This window comes from Jaculus jaculus, chromosome 1, assembly GCF_020740685.1.
Source record: "Jaculus jaculus isolate mJacJac1 chromosome 1, mJacJac1.mat.Y.cur, whole genome shotgun sequence".
In the NCBI taxonomy this organism is placed as follows: Eukaryota; Metazoa; Chordata; class Mammalia; order Rodentia; family Dipodidae; genus Jaculus; species Jaculus jaculus.
The window spans coordinates 164,724,739-164,738,598 of NC_059102.1; the positions used below are offsets into that span (position 1 = coordinate 164,724,739).

General features: G+C 42.0%; 1 protein-coding gene across 1 annotated transcript in view; it reads right to left on the reverse strand.

The window, feature by feature from the left end:
- Positions 1 to 13,860, reverse strand: part of Rtn3 (reticulon 3) — a 78,922-nt gene that overhangs the window by 3,792 nt on the left and 61,270 nt on the right. Inside the window, exons 3-6 of the mRNA XM_004656578.2 lie at positions 7,920 to 8,058; positions 7,234 to 7,303; positions 5,740 to 5,786; positions 1,396 to 1,454 (exon numbers count right to left, since the gene is read on the reverse strand). Of these exons, the coding sequence (XP_004656635.1) occupies positions 1,396 to 1,454; positions 5,740 to 5,786; positions 7,234 to 7,303; positions 7,920 to 8,058 (315 nt within the window). The remainder of the gene's footprint in view (positions 1 to 1,395; positions 1,455 to 5,739; positions 5,787 to 7,233; positions 7,304 to 7,919; positions 8,059 to 13,860) is intronic.

The following is a 13,860-nucleotide window of genomic DNA, read 5'->3' on the forward strand; positions in this document are numbered from 1 at the left end:
GCAGATCACCCATGCCAGCCAACTAACACTGGTAAAGACATGGGGTCTCCAAGTGAGCTATAACTATGTTCACTACTCAAGAGCAGTGAGCAGCAACCAGGCATACATTGTGCTAACTGTCCAACTGGTGATAGTGTTCATGTGTATATTAAAATGTAAACAACTAAGCCAGGCATGGTAGTACATGCCTTTAATCCCAGCACTTGGGAGGCAGAGGTAGGAAGATTACAGTCAGTTCGCGGTCACCCTGAGAGTACATAGTAAATTGCAGGTCAGCCTGGGCCAGTGTGAGACCCAACCTTGAAAAACAAATAAAAATAAAAATAAAAAACTAAACAACTAAGTGGAGATTCTGGCAGGAAGCCAGCTCTACCTAGATGTAGTCAAGGTCCTTTTTATGATTTCCCAGCTTTTAGTGCTGAGGACTGAACTGAGGGTTTTACGATTTGTTAGGTAAGTGTCTTTCCATTGAGTCAAATCCCCAGTTTCTGGTCAGTTTTTTCTTTTGCTGGGACGTAAGTCAGGGCCTTGTACATGGTAGGCAATTGTGTGTATTATCACTGATTTATACTGCTAGCCTAATTCAGTTTCTTCTTGATAAACCTGGAAGAAACACAAAAATCATGCCAGAGCTGAGGGTGGTGGCACACGCCCTTAATCCCCATACTCAGGAGCAAAAAGTGGTGCATCTGTCTGGTGTTCATTTGCAGCAGAAAGAAGCTATGATGAATGTGTGCATGCATACACACATGTGGGCAAATAAATAAGTGAAGCACACACATATTTATTTTTTTCTTTTTGATTTTTTGAGGTAGGGTCTCACTCTAGTCTAGGCTGACCTGAAATTTACTATATAGTCTCAGAATGGCCTTGAACTCACGGCGATCCTCCTACCTCTGCTTTCCAAGTGCTAAGATTAAAGGCGTGTGCCACCATGCCTGGCTTTAGGGTGAGATCATGCCTTAAAAAAAATAAAATAAAAAGACCAGGTCTGGAGAGATGGCTTAGTGGTTAAGAAGCTTGTTGGCAAAGCCAAAGGATCCAAGATTGATTCCCCAGTACCCACATAATCTAGATGTACAAGGTGGCACATGTGTCTGGAGTTCATTTGCAGTGACTAGAGGCCCTGGCCCACACATTCTTTATTTGCCTTTGTTTCTCAAATAAATATTAAAAATATATACACACATACCAAAAACACCCACCACTAACAAAATCCAAAAAACAAACACAACCAACCAAAGTAACTGAAATAATTTGTGATAGCATCAGCTATTATTAGTCAAGGGTTTTTCAGGGCTAAAATTATTTACATTTGACATTAACATTTTATAAAGGAGACAAAAAACAAGGGCAAGGGAAAGTGGAGCACATGGGAAATGAAATCATACTTACTTTTCAATAACTGACTTGGTCTGATCTCGAACGATGCCAACATAGTGATCAATCTGGGTCTTTTAGAAAGGAAAGACTCAGTTAGGAAATATACAGTTTTCCTAAAGGCATTAAAAAAACTGCCCACAGGCAGGTTAATTAAAATATATTTGATTACCTTTTATTTTTTTGTTTGTTTTTTTGAGGTAGAGTCTCACTCTAGCCCAGGCTGACCTGGAATTCACTATGTAGTCTCATGGTGGCCATGAACTCTCAGTGATCCTCCTACTTCTGCCTCCCGAGTGCTGGGATTAAAGGCCTGCACTACCATGCTCGGCCGATAGTAAATATCTTGTTTGTAACATGTGCAATCATTTTTTTTTTAATTTTTATTTATTTATTTGAGAGCGACAGACACAGAGAGAAAGACAGATAGAGGGAGAGAGAGCGAATGGGCGCGCCAGGGCTTCCAGCCTCTGCAAATGAACTCCAGACGCGTGCACCCCCTGTGCATCTGGCTAACGTGGGACCTGGGGAACTGAGCCTCGAACCAGGGTCCTTAGGCTTCACAGGCAAGTGCTTAACCGCTAAGCCATCTCTCCAGCCCTGCAATCATTTTTTAAATTATGTCATTCACTATGTAGTCTCAGTGTGGCCTCATACTCACAGTGATCCTCCTACTTCAACCTCCCAAGTGTTGGGATTAAAGGTATGGGCCACCATGCCCAACTAAATTATATCTTTGAACCAGATGAATGCACCAGTTTGTGTATCCAGCTCTATGCTGGTACTAAGGAATTGAACCTGGGCCTTCAGGTTTTGCAAACAAGTATCTTTAACCTCTGAACCATTTTTCCAGTCCTCATGTCTTAACTCAATGATAATATTAATACATTTATTTTGTTTCTACAAAGGTATAATGCTTTAAAATTTATTAACCATCTTTAGAAAGATACAATTATTATTGTAATGGAGATTCATGGCCAAGCAAGCTGCTAAGGATAAGTAACTGTTGTGACATCATGGCCCAATATTCTGCACACAAAAGACTTCATATTGAGCTGTTGATGTTCCCCCATAGGAGAGGGGAAGGTAAGATAGATCTCTTGAGATCTCAGGCAAATCCTGAGCCAGCTGTATGCATTGATGTGGCCCCAGGGGGAGAGTAAATAAGAGGATAAAGATGAGGAATGGAGAGCACTACCTATCTGGCCATAGGAAAGTTATTACCCATGTTGGGATGAGACCTTTCAAAGTGGCTGCTTTGGGGGTCTCCACACTCCTATAAATAACCCCTCGCCCAGCTGGGCTGGTGGCACATGCCTTTAATCCCAGCACTCAGGAGGCAGAGGTAGGAGGATTGCCATGAGTTTGAGGCCACCCTGAGACTCCACAGTGAATTACAGGTCAGCCTGGGCTACAGTGAGACCCTACCTCGAAAAACCAAACCAAACCAAAACAAAAAACAACCCTTGCCCATGCTCTGTCAGAAAGCTCAATAGAGCCAGGCATGGTGGTGCACACCTTTATTCCTAGCACTCAGGAGGCAGAAGTAGGAAGATTGCCATAAGTTTGAGGCCACCCGGAGAGTACATAGCAAATTCCAGGTCAGCCTGAACTAGAGTGAGACTCTAGCTTGAAAAACAAACAAACAAAAGAAATAAAGTTCAATAAACTCATTGTTTCACCAAGATAAAAAGTAAGCTTGGGACTGGGGAGATGGCTCAGTGGTTAAAGGCACCCATATTTTTTATTCACACTCTCTCTGTTCACAAACAAACATAAAAACCCCACTAAACAGTGCTTCACAAACTTTTGATTTTAATTTATGCCATACTTTGTTAAAGTAAAAATCACTCATCTTTTGTACCGGCAACCTCTATTAGTATTCTCTCTCTCTCTCAAAAAGCCAAAAGTCTGCTAATGGACAGTTTATTCCACACTAAATGACCTTCCAGCATCTAGTATACTCTATACACACTATCCTACAATGCAGACAGATGGCTCAGTGGTTGAAGATGCTTGCTTACAAAACTTGACAGTACAGGTTTGGATCTCCAGTATCCATGTAAAGCCAGATGCATAAAATGTCCCTTGCACACCCATACTTACTCTGTCTGTCTGGTTTTTTTTTTTTTTCAGCCTCTTAACTAACTAAATAAATAAAAATATTTTTTAAAAGTACACGGGCAGGGGCTGGTGATATGGCTTAGCAGTTAAGGCATTTACCTGAAAAGCCAAAGGATACTGGTCTGATTTTCCAGGGCCCACTTGAGCCAGAGGCACCAGGGGTTGTATGCATCTGGAGTTCCTCTGCAGTGGCTGGATGCCTTGGTGCACCCATTCCCTCTCTCTCTCTCTCAGTCTCTCTCTCCCTCCCTCCCTCTTTTTCTCTCTCAAATAAATATGGTTTGTTTTGTTTTTTGTTTTTAAAAGCTGGGCCAGGTGTAGTGGCATATGCCTTTAATCTCAGCACTCGGGAGGCAGAGGTAGGTGGATCACCATGAGTTCGAGGCCACGCTGAGACTACATAGTGAATTTCAGGTCAGCCTGGGCTAGAGTGAGACCCTACCTTGAAAAACAAAAACAAAACAAACAAACAAAAAAAGCTGGGCGTGGTGGTGCATGCCTTTAATCCCAGCACTTGGGAGGCAGAGGTAGAAGGATTGCCTTGAGTTTGAGGCCACCCTGAGACGACATAGTGAATTCCAGGTCAGCCTGAGCTAGAACGAGACTCTACCTCAAAAAAAAAAAAAAAAGTATATGGGTGGGCTGGAGGGATGGCTTAGCAGTTAAGGCATTTGCCTGCAAAGCCAAAGGACCTAGGTTCGATTCCCCAGGACCCACGTTAGCCAGCTGCACAAGGGGGCACACACGTCTGGAGTTCATCTGTAGTGGCTGGAGGCCCTGGTGGGCCCATTCTCTCTCTTTCCCTCTTTCTCTGTCAAATAAATAAATGAAAATAAGATATTTAGGGCTGGAGGGAAGGCTTAGCAGTTAAGGCGTTTATCTGTAAAGCCAAAGGACCCAGGTTCAATTCCCCAGGACCCACATTAGCCAGATGCACAAGGGGCTGCATGCACCTGGAGTTTGTATGCAGTGGCTGGAGTCCTGGTGCGCCCAGTGTCTGTCTGTCTGTCTCTCTCCCCTCCCTCTCCCTTCCCTCTCTTTCTGTCAAATAAAATAAATAAATAAATAAATAAAACATTTAAAAGTACATGGTCTGAGGAGATGGCTCAGCAGTTAAAGGCACTTACTTGCAAAACCTGATGGCCTGGGTTTGATTCCTCAGTACCCATGTAAAGCCAGATGAACAAAGTAGCTCTTGCATCTGGAGTTTTGTTTTTGTTCTTGTTTTTTTTTATAAAGGGGAGCCAGAGGCAGGAGGAACAACATGAGTTGAAGGACATCCTGAGACTACATAGTTTATTCCCGGTCAGCCTGGGATAGAGCAAAACCCTACCTCAAAAAAATAAGAAAAAATAAGTGCAAAGTTTTATGTTTAGATATTCAGCTCTAAAAAAAATTTTTTGTTGTTGTTGTTACTTTTTATTTATTTGAGAGTGACAGAGAGAGAAAGAAAGAGAATGGGCACGCCAGGGCCTCCCGCCACAGCAAACAAACTCCAGATGTGTGCGCCCCCTTGTGCATCTGGCTAATGTGGGTCCTGGGGAATCGAGCCTAGAACCAGGGTCCTTAGGCTTCACAGGCAAGTGCTTAACCGCTAAGCCATCTCTCCAGCCCCCTCAGCTTTTATTCACTTTTTCAACTTACTTTTTTTAGAAATAGATGATTCACCCTTGTGATGAAAACTCAAAAGAACAGGGCTAGAGAGATGGCTTAGTAGTTGAGGCACTAGCTTGTAAAGGTAAAGGACCCAGGTTCATTTCCTCAGGACTCATGTAAAGCCAGATGCACAAGATGGTACATGCTTCTGGAGTTCATCTGGCAGTGGCTGAAGGCCCAGGCATGCCCATTCTCTATCTGCTTTTTTAGAAAAACAAAATGCAAAAAGACTTAAAAAGTCTTTTTGGGAGCTGGAGAGATTGCTTAGTGGTTAAGGGCTTGCCTGTGAAGCTTAAGGACCCCAGTTCAAGGTTGGATTCCCCAGACCCATGTAAGCCAGATACCCAAGGTGGCACATGTATCTGGAGTTCGTTTGCAGTTGCTGGAGGCCTTAATGTACCCATTCTTTCTCTCTCTGTCTTTCCATCACTCTCAAATAAATAAAAACAAAACAATTTTTTTTTAAAAAGTCTTTTTGTCACACATTTTTCCTAGGTCTCCAGTTTCTCATAAACATTTGTCTTGAACTAAAACCAAACATACATTAACCACCATATCTGTCCAGGGACAAATGCCTACCTTATACTTCTCATAGACAATTGGGACGCTGAAGACAAGTAGCTCAGCTGTAAGAGAGAATCAAAAGATATGGAAAGTAGTGCAAATGTGATACAGTCACAGTCTCAAGACTCAAGTAACATGTATGTTTCCTCATGAAGTACAGAAACAGATTTTCCTCAAAATGAGAAGTACTACTGGGGAGAAGTACACCTGGGAGGCATATCTGGGAGGACTGCCCTGAGTTCAAGGCCACCTTGAGACTACATAGTGAATTTCAGGTCAGCCTGGTCTAGAGCGAGACCCTACCATGAAAAAACAAAAACAAAGAAAGAGAAGTACTAGCTAGAATTCCTAAGGAAAATCAGATAAGAGAACTAATTTTTAAGGTACTGTAAAAGCAAAACAATCAGGCTTTCTTTGTATTACTGTTACCAATTTCTCAATTATAAAAAGGTTTCTTTAATATCCCTCTATTTATTTATTATTATTTATTGGCTTTTCAAGGTAGGGTCTCGCTCTAGCCCAGGGTAGCTTGAAATTCACTATGTAATCTTAGAGTGGTCTTGAACTCATGGCTATCCTCCTATCTCTGACTACTGAGTGCTGGGATCCTGAGTGCACCATCATTGCCCAGCTAAGATCACCATATTCAAACCAAATCTAAACAATATTCCTTGACTCCCAGCACTTTTTTTTTTTTTTTTTTGGAGGTAGGGTCTCACTCTAGTTCAGGTTGACCTGGAATTCACTAGGTAGTCTCAGGGTGGCCTTGAATTCATGGCAATCCTCCTACATCTGCCTCCTGAGTGTTTGGATTCAAGGTGTGTGCCATCATGCCCGGCTACTTCCGGCATTTTTGAAATTTCTAAGTGAGAAGTGAGATCCTTTGATGAGCCTGTAACCACAAACTCAGGTTCTGCCAATATCTAGTGCATAGACTGTAGATATTATAGACTGGGCCATGAGGAATGGTAACAGGGTCAATGCTAGGCATTCATTCTCTTTAGGCAAGCACCCCACTCCTGAGCTATACCCTCATCAGTTTTTAGCAGTTTTGTTTTGTTGAGACAGGGTCTCATGTAGCCCAGGCTGGCCTCAAACTTACTGTGTATATAAGGGTGGCAGTGTCTTTTAATTCTTTTAACCCTCTCAAATGCTGAGATTATAGGTCTGTATCACCTTGCCTGACTTTCCAGCCATTTTTCTACTTTATATTTGAAGTTGCCAGACTGGTTTTGAACTTACTTGTTTTCTTTTTCTATCTCCACTTCCTCTCTCTCTCCTTTTCTCCTCCCTCCATCTCTCTGTTCTTGTGAGGTTTGCTCTCACTTTAGCCTCAGGCTGGCTTTAAATTCACTCCTACCTCAGTCTCCCCAGTGCTGGGATTATAGCTGTGAGCCACTCTGGGTGGCTTGGCTTTGAACATCCTCCTGTTTTAGCTTCGTAAATAGCTAGGATTATAGGTTACAAACCACTTTAAGGAATTTAGACATACTTCCCTTGCCACCTTACCAAGAATCAGAAGGGTGATTCCATTAAAAACAGCACCAACATAGGTCATCAGCCACATGAAGACAGCCAGCTGTGAAGGTCAATGCCAGAAGATTAAGCAGGTGCAATGGTAATGCAAAATTCAAGTTAACCGGTACCATTCCTTTCCAGCTAAGTAGGTCTGTATAAACAATGATATATGACACAGATAATTTTGCATTTGTGGATCTCTTGGGTCCAAAGACACACTAATAACTGTACTGGTCTAAGTTGGTTACCACTGTTCTGCTGTCTCTTCTCCAGTGGGTGGTCACAGCTTTCTCTATTGAGACCTATTTCCATTTTCACAGGTAGACAGAGACAGCACATGTTGGATTAAAAAAAATTTAATATATTTTATTTGAGAGACAGAAAAAGGCAGAGAGAGAGAGAGAGAGAGAGAGAATATGGGCGCGCCAGGGCCTCCAGCCACTGCAAACTAACTCCAGATACATGCGCCCCCTTGTGCATCTGGCTTATGTGGGTCCTGGAGAATTGAACCGGGATCCTTTGGCTTTACAGGCAAGCCCCTTAACCCCTAAGCCATCTCTCCAACCCACATGTTGGTTTTTGTCTGATCATATCCTATGCATCATTTTTTCCCTTAATCACAATTCAATCTCTGGTGGTGTTCAATCTTTCCACCAAAAGGTGCAGAAACAACTAACCTTTAAGGAGTCAACCAAGTCTTCCACCAGAAAGAGACGAATAATGAGTTTTAGTGCCCTGTTGACATGTACCATTGCTGCATTCATGTAATTGTGGAAAGCTTCTGAGGACAGGGTGATGTCCACATCCAGGTAGGCTCTTCCAAAGAAGAAACAAAAGTCACATGCAAAGGAAGATTCTCTGTCAGCACAACAGTTCTTTAATGTGAAATCAACATTTTGATTATCTGTAAGGGCATATTTTGCTGTCATGGAGTGGGGCACAACTGTCATTTACCAGACAGATGTCTAAGAGGTGTAGGATAATAAACAACTATGTAGATTGAGCACATCAAAACACAATCTTAGGGCTGAGGATGTGGCTCAGTTAGTAGAGTGCTTGCCTAATATGCACAAGGCCCTCAGTCTGATCTCCAACATCACAAAGCAGTCAAACACACATACCACTCAAAGCACCAAGATTTAAATGCTAACAACAAAATAATTACCCAATGTTCTATATAACTTTTACTCCCACCCTCAATGGGCATTTGAGGCCAGCCTGAGACTAGAGAGTGAATTCTGAGCTCTGTATCACCCTGAGTTAGATTGAGACCCTATGGGGGGGGGGACAGAAGAGCCCACAGCAAACCAGGAATGGTGGTGGCTCATGCCTACAGCCCTGGTACTTGGAAGGCAGAAGCAAGAAGATTGCCACAAGTTTGAGGCCAGTGAGTTCCAGCTCAGAGGAGAACTATTTAAGAAAACAAAACAATGGGCTGGAGAGATGGCTTAGCTGTTAAGGCACATGCCTGAGAAGCCTAAGGACCCTGGTTTGATTCTCCAGGTCCCAAATAAACCAAATGCACATGGTGGTGCATGAATATGGAGTTCGCTTGCAGTGGCTAGAGGCCCTGGCGTGCCCATTCTCACTCTCACTCTGTCTAATAAATAAAAAAAATATATTAAAAATAAATAAACAAAGGGGTTTTGAAGAAAATGTGGTTGAAGAGATGGCTTTGTGGTTAAAGGTACTTGCTTACAAAGCCTGCCAACCCAAGCTTGAAGCCCCAACACCTACATAAAGCCAGATGCAAAGTAACATTCATTTTCAACAAGAGACCCTGTCTCAAAGAAGGAGGAAAAATAGCTAGGAAGATAACAACAATCAAGGGCACTTACTTGCAACCTCTGCCAGCCCAAGTTAAATTCCCAAACCACTCATAAACTAGACACAAAAAGTGGGACATCTGTGAGCTGGGTGTGCTGTTGCATGCCTTTATTTTTATTTTTGGCTTATCAAGGTAGGTCCTCACTCTGGCCCAGGCTGACCTGGAATTAACTATGTAGTCTCAGGGTGGCCTCAAACTCAGGGCAGTCCACTTAACTCTGCTACCTGAGTGCTACAATTAAAGGTGTGTGCCACCACACCTGGCTGATGCATGCCTTTAGTCCCAGCACTTGGGAACAGAAGTAGGATGATTGCTGTGAGTTCAAGGCCAGTCTTGGACTTCGGGTTCCAGGTCAGCTTGGGCTACAGTAAGACCCTACCTCAAAAAACCAAAACCAACAACAACAACATGGTATATCTGGTGGTTGTTTCTGGAGGAAATATGGTTAGGTACATTTGTGCATGTGTACAAATAAAAATTCAAATATAATCCGAGTGTGGTGACACATGCCTTTAATCCCAGCACTCAAGAGGCAGTGGTAGGAGGGTCGCCATGAGTTTGAGGCCAGCCTGAGACTACAGAATGTACTGCAGGTCAGCCTAGGCTAGAGTGAGATCTTACCTCAAAAAACAAAAAACCCCAAATATCCAAAATAATTTTGAGCAACAAAAATAAGGCTGGTGGTACCTATCACCATACCTGATTTTAACCTATATTACAGAGCCATAGTTACAAAACCAACATGGTATTGGCACAAAAACAGATAAGTAGATCAATGGGACAGAATAGAGGACTCAGATTTAAGCCCAGGCAGCTATAGCTACCTGATCTTGGAAAAACATGACAAAAATACTTATTGAAAAAAAAAGACAGCCTCTTCAACAAACGGTTCTGGGAAAACTGAGTATATATTGAAGGATGAAAATAGATCCTTCTCTCTCTCCATGCACAAGAAGTAAGTCTAGGGCTGGAGAGATGGCTTAGTGGTTAAGGCACTTGCCTGTAAAGCCAAAGGACCTAGGTTCAATTCCTCAGTACCCACATAAGCCAAATGTACAAGGGGGTGCATGCATCTGGAGTTTGCAGTGGCTAGAGGCCCTGGCGTGCCCATTCTCCCTCTGTCTATATTCTTTCTCTCTCTGCTTGCAAATAAATAAATAAAAGAAAATAAAATAAAAGAATTAAGTCCAAATGGATCAAACACTTAACAGTAGACCTGTAACACTGGAAACTGCTAGAGGAAAAAGTAGGGGAAACCCTTCAACATATTGGCACAGGCAATGACTTTCTGAATATAAGACAAGTTGCTCAGGAAATAAAACCACTAATCAACCACTGAGGGCTCATGAAATTACAAAGCTTTTGTACAACAAAAAACACTGTGAACAGAGCAAAGAGGCAATCTTTAGAATAGGAGAAAATAACTTCCGGTTAAGAAGGCAGTGTAGGAACCATGCCAAAGCAGTCTAGGGGAGAAAAAGCCAAAAATAAACCCAGCAAAATACACTCTTCTACTAAAAAGTGAGGAGTATAAGAAATTACAACTGCAGCAGAGAAGTAGGAAAGATCCAGAGTGTCCAGAACCCACAGAAGCACGCAGCTGCGGCACAAGGTTCATGTGGCTCCAGCCTTAAGACTCAGCCTGAGCTGCAAGAAAAGCCAGGTGAGGGCATTTTCCACTCACACCAGAGCTCCTCATAAACTCAAGAAACGTGAAGGGAGGATGGCAGGGACCAATGGAGGAACACCTCGTAAGGAAAAGGATTGTGAGGACCAATGGGAGAATGTAAGCCACCATCCACAGCCTCCCCTCACCCACTGCCAGCACAAGCACCAGGAAGCACCAGAGACCTGGGAAAGGGAGCTCACCTACACAGCACCTAGCACAGGCAATCAGAACAGCGATCAAGAAGAAAGTCATGAATGCCATGTTCCCAGCTGTTGACAATGTGGGAATTAAACCCTCATAGAGACAGTGTATTTTTAGGAATGGGCTTATGAGTGTTATAGCCAACTTCCTTTTGCCAGTGTTTGGCACACACAAGCTGCTCTTGGTCAGGTGTTTTCTGCCAGCAGTGTAGAACCTGACAGCAACATGGGCCCTATGCAATATGAAATGCCCCCTTATAAAGAAAGGAGAATTTATAAAAGAGCAGATTTCCACACAGCAAAGACAAGGTGAAGACAAAGGAACATGTCATCTATCAGCTAAGGCTTAGTAGAAGGGCTTAGGAGAGAGGCAGGGAACAGATTCTTCCTATATGCCACTCTCCCAACAACTTGATTTCGGACCTTCCACCCCCAGCACTGTAAGATGGTACATTTTGTGGCTTAGACCTTACTGTACTGATCATAAGCCTAAAAAAAAAGGCAGTCTCTCCCAGGTTGGCATATTCTAATGACAGGTGTTCTTTCGAAGTATTTAAAAGAATTTTCTTCAACCTGTAGCCAGAGAAAGTGAAAAACATATTCAAGCATGAGAAGGGTATGATACCTTACCATAAAGCAAGAACTGAGGGAAGCTTCTAGAAAGTGAGGAGGTGAGTGCTATCCATCTGATTAGACAGTAACGTCCATGGGAATTCAGTCTCTCAAGTGCAAAGGAATTAGATCATGCCAACAACTTAAATGAACCTCAAAGTGGACTCTTCCAAGTACCTCCAGATAAAAGGGCCTATCCGAAATGATAGCTTGCTCTTGAACTTTGGTTCCCTGAATGGGAGAACTGGTTGAGGCCATCCATATTTCAAATCTACAGAATCATAAAATAATAAATACTTAGATGAACTCTCAAAAAAAAGGAGGAAATCAAAAAATTCATAGAGTCAAATGATAATGAAAACACCCTCATGAACATAGATGCAAAAATTCTCAACAACATAAAGGACCCTAAAGAATCTACCAGAAAACTGTTAGAGCTGATAAACACCTATAGCCATGTAGCAGGATACAAAATAAACACAGAGAAATCAGTAGCCTTCCTATATTCTAACAACAAACACACACTTCCATTCACAATTGCATTAAACAAAATAAAGTACCTTGGAATAAACGTAACCAAAGAAGTGAAAGCTTTAAAACGCTCAAGTGGGAAATTGCAGAAGACACTAGGAAATGGAAAAACATCCTTTGTTGTTGGATCAAAAGAATCAATATTGTGAAAATGGCAATCTTACCAAAAGCAATCTACACATTTAATGCAATCCCCATCAAAATTCCAATGGCATTCTTCACGCAAATAGAAAAAACAATTCAAAAATTCATTTGGAAGCATAAAAATCCTTGAATATCTAAAATAATTTTGAGCAACAAAAATAAGGCTGGTGGTATCACCATATCTGATTTTAACCCATACTACAAAGCCGAAGTAACAAAAACATCATGGTACTGGCAAAAAAAGCAGACATGTAGATCAATGCAACAGAATAGAGGAGTGCTCAGCGCTGAAAGATCTCTATCACACCTTCCAAGGCTCAGGGTCCACTGCGGAAGAGGTGGTGGAAAGAATGTAAGAGCCAAATGAAGGGTTGGACTCCTTACAAAGTGCTCCTCCAAACACAAAATGGCCTGGATATCCATGACCTCACAGTGTCTGACACTACCTACACAAGACCATTATAATAGGAAGAAAAGATCATTACATCAAAATAAAAGAGAGACTGGGGGCAGGGGGGAAGGGATATGATAGAGAGTGGAGTTTCAAAGGGGAAAGTGAAAGAAGGAGGAAATTATCATAGGATATTGTTTACAATTATGTAAGTTGTCAATTACAAAAATTGTTTTCTTTTTTTTTCAAAGGAGAAAAATCTTTGCTAGCTATACATCTGACAGAGGATTAATATCTAAGGTATATGAAGTACTCAAAAAACTAATAAGAAAACAAACAACCCAACTTAAAATAAAATGGGCTGTGGAACTAAATAAAAAGTCCTCAAAAGAAGAAATACAGATGGCATTTAAACATCTACAAAATGTTCTACATCCCTAGTCATCACGGAAATGCAAATTAAAATTACCTTAAGATTCTATCTCATTCATGTCAGAATGGCTATCATCAAGAAAACAAATGAAGCTGGGCGTGGTAGCGCACGCCTTTAATCCCAGTACTCGGGAGGCAGAGATCAGAGGATCGCCGTGAGTTCGAGGCCACCCTGAGACTCCATAGTGAATTCCAGGTCAGCCTGGGCTAGAGTGAGACCTTACCTCAAAAAAACAAAACAAAACAAAAAGAATAAATGTAGGAGAGGATGCAGAAAAAGGGGAACCTTTTTATACTGTTGGTGGGAATGTAATCTGGTTCAGCCATTGTGGAGATCAGTGTGGAGGTTCCTAAGACAGCTAAAACCAGATTTACCTATGATCCAGCTATAGCACTCCTAGGCATATATCCTGAGGACTCTTCTCACTACCTTAGAGATACTTGGCACATCCATGTTTACTGCCACTTCATTCACAATAGCTAGGAAATGGAACTAGCTTAGATGTCCTTCAACTGATGAGTTGATAATGAAGAGGTGGTACATTTATACAATGGAATTCTATTCAGCAGTAAAGAAAAATGAAATTATGGAATTTTCAGGAAAATGGATGGTCCTGGAAAGGATTATACTTAGTGAGGTAACACTACCCCAGAAAGTCAAGGGCTGCATATTCTCTCTCATACATGGATCTTAGCTACAAATGTTTGGACTTGTATGTGAGTTGTAATAAAACTGGGTAGCAGAGGCCAGTAAGCTAGAAATGGACTATAAAGGAGAGAGAAGAAGGGAGGACTTAAGCAGATGATACTG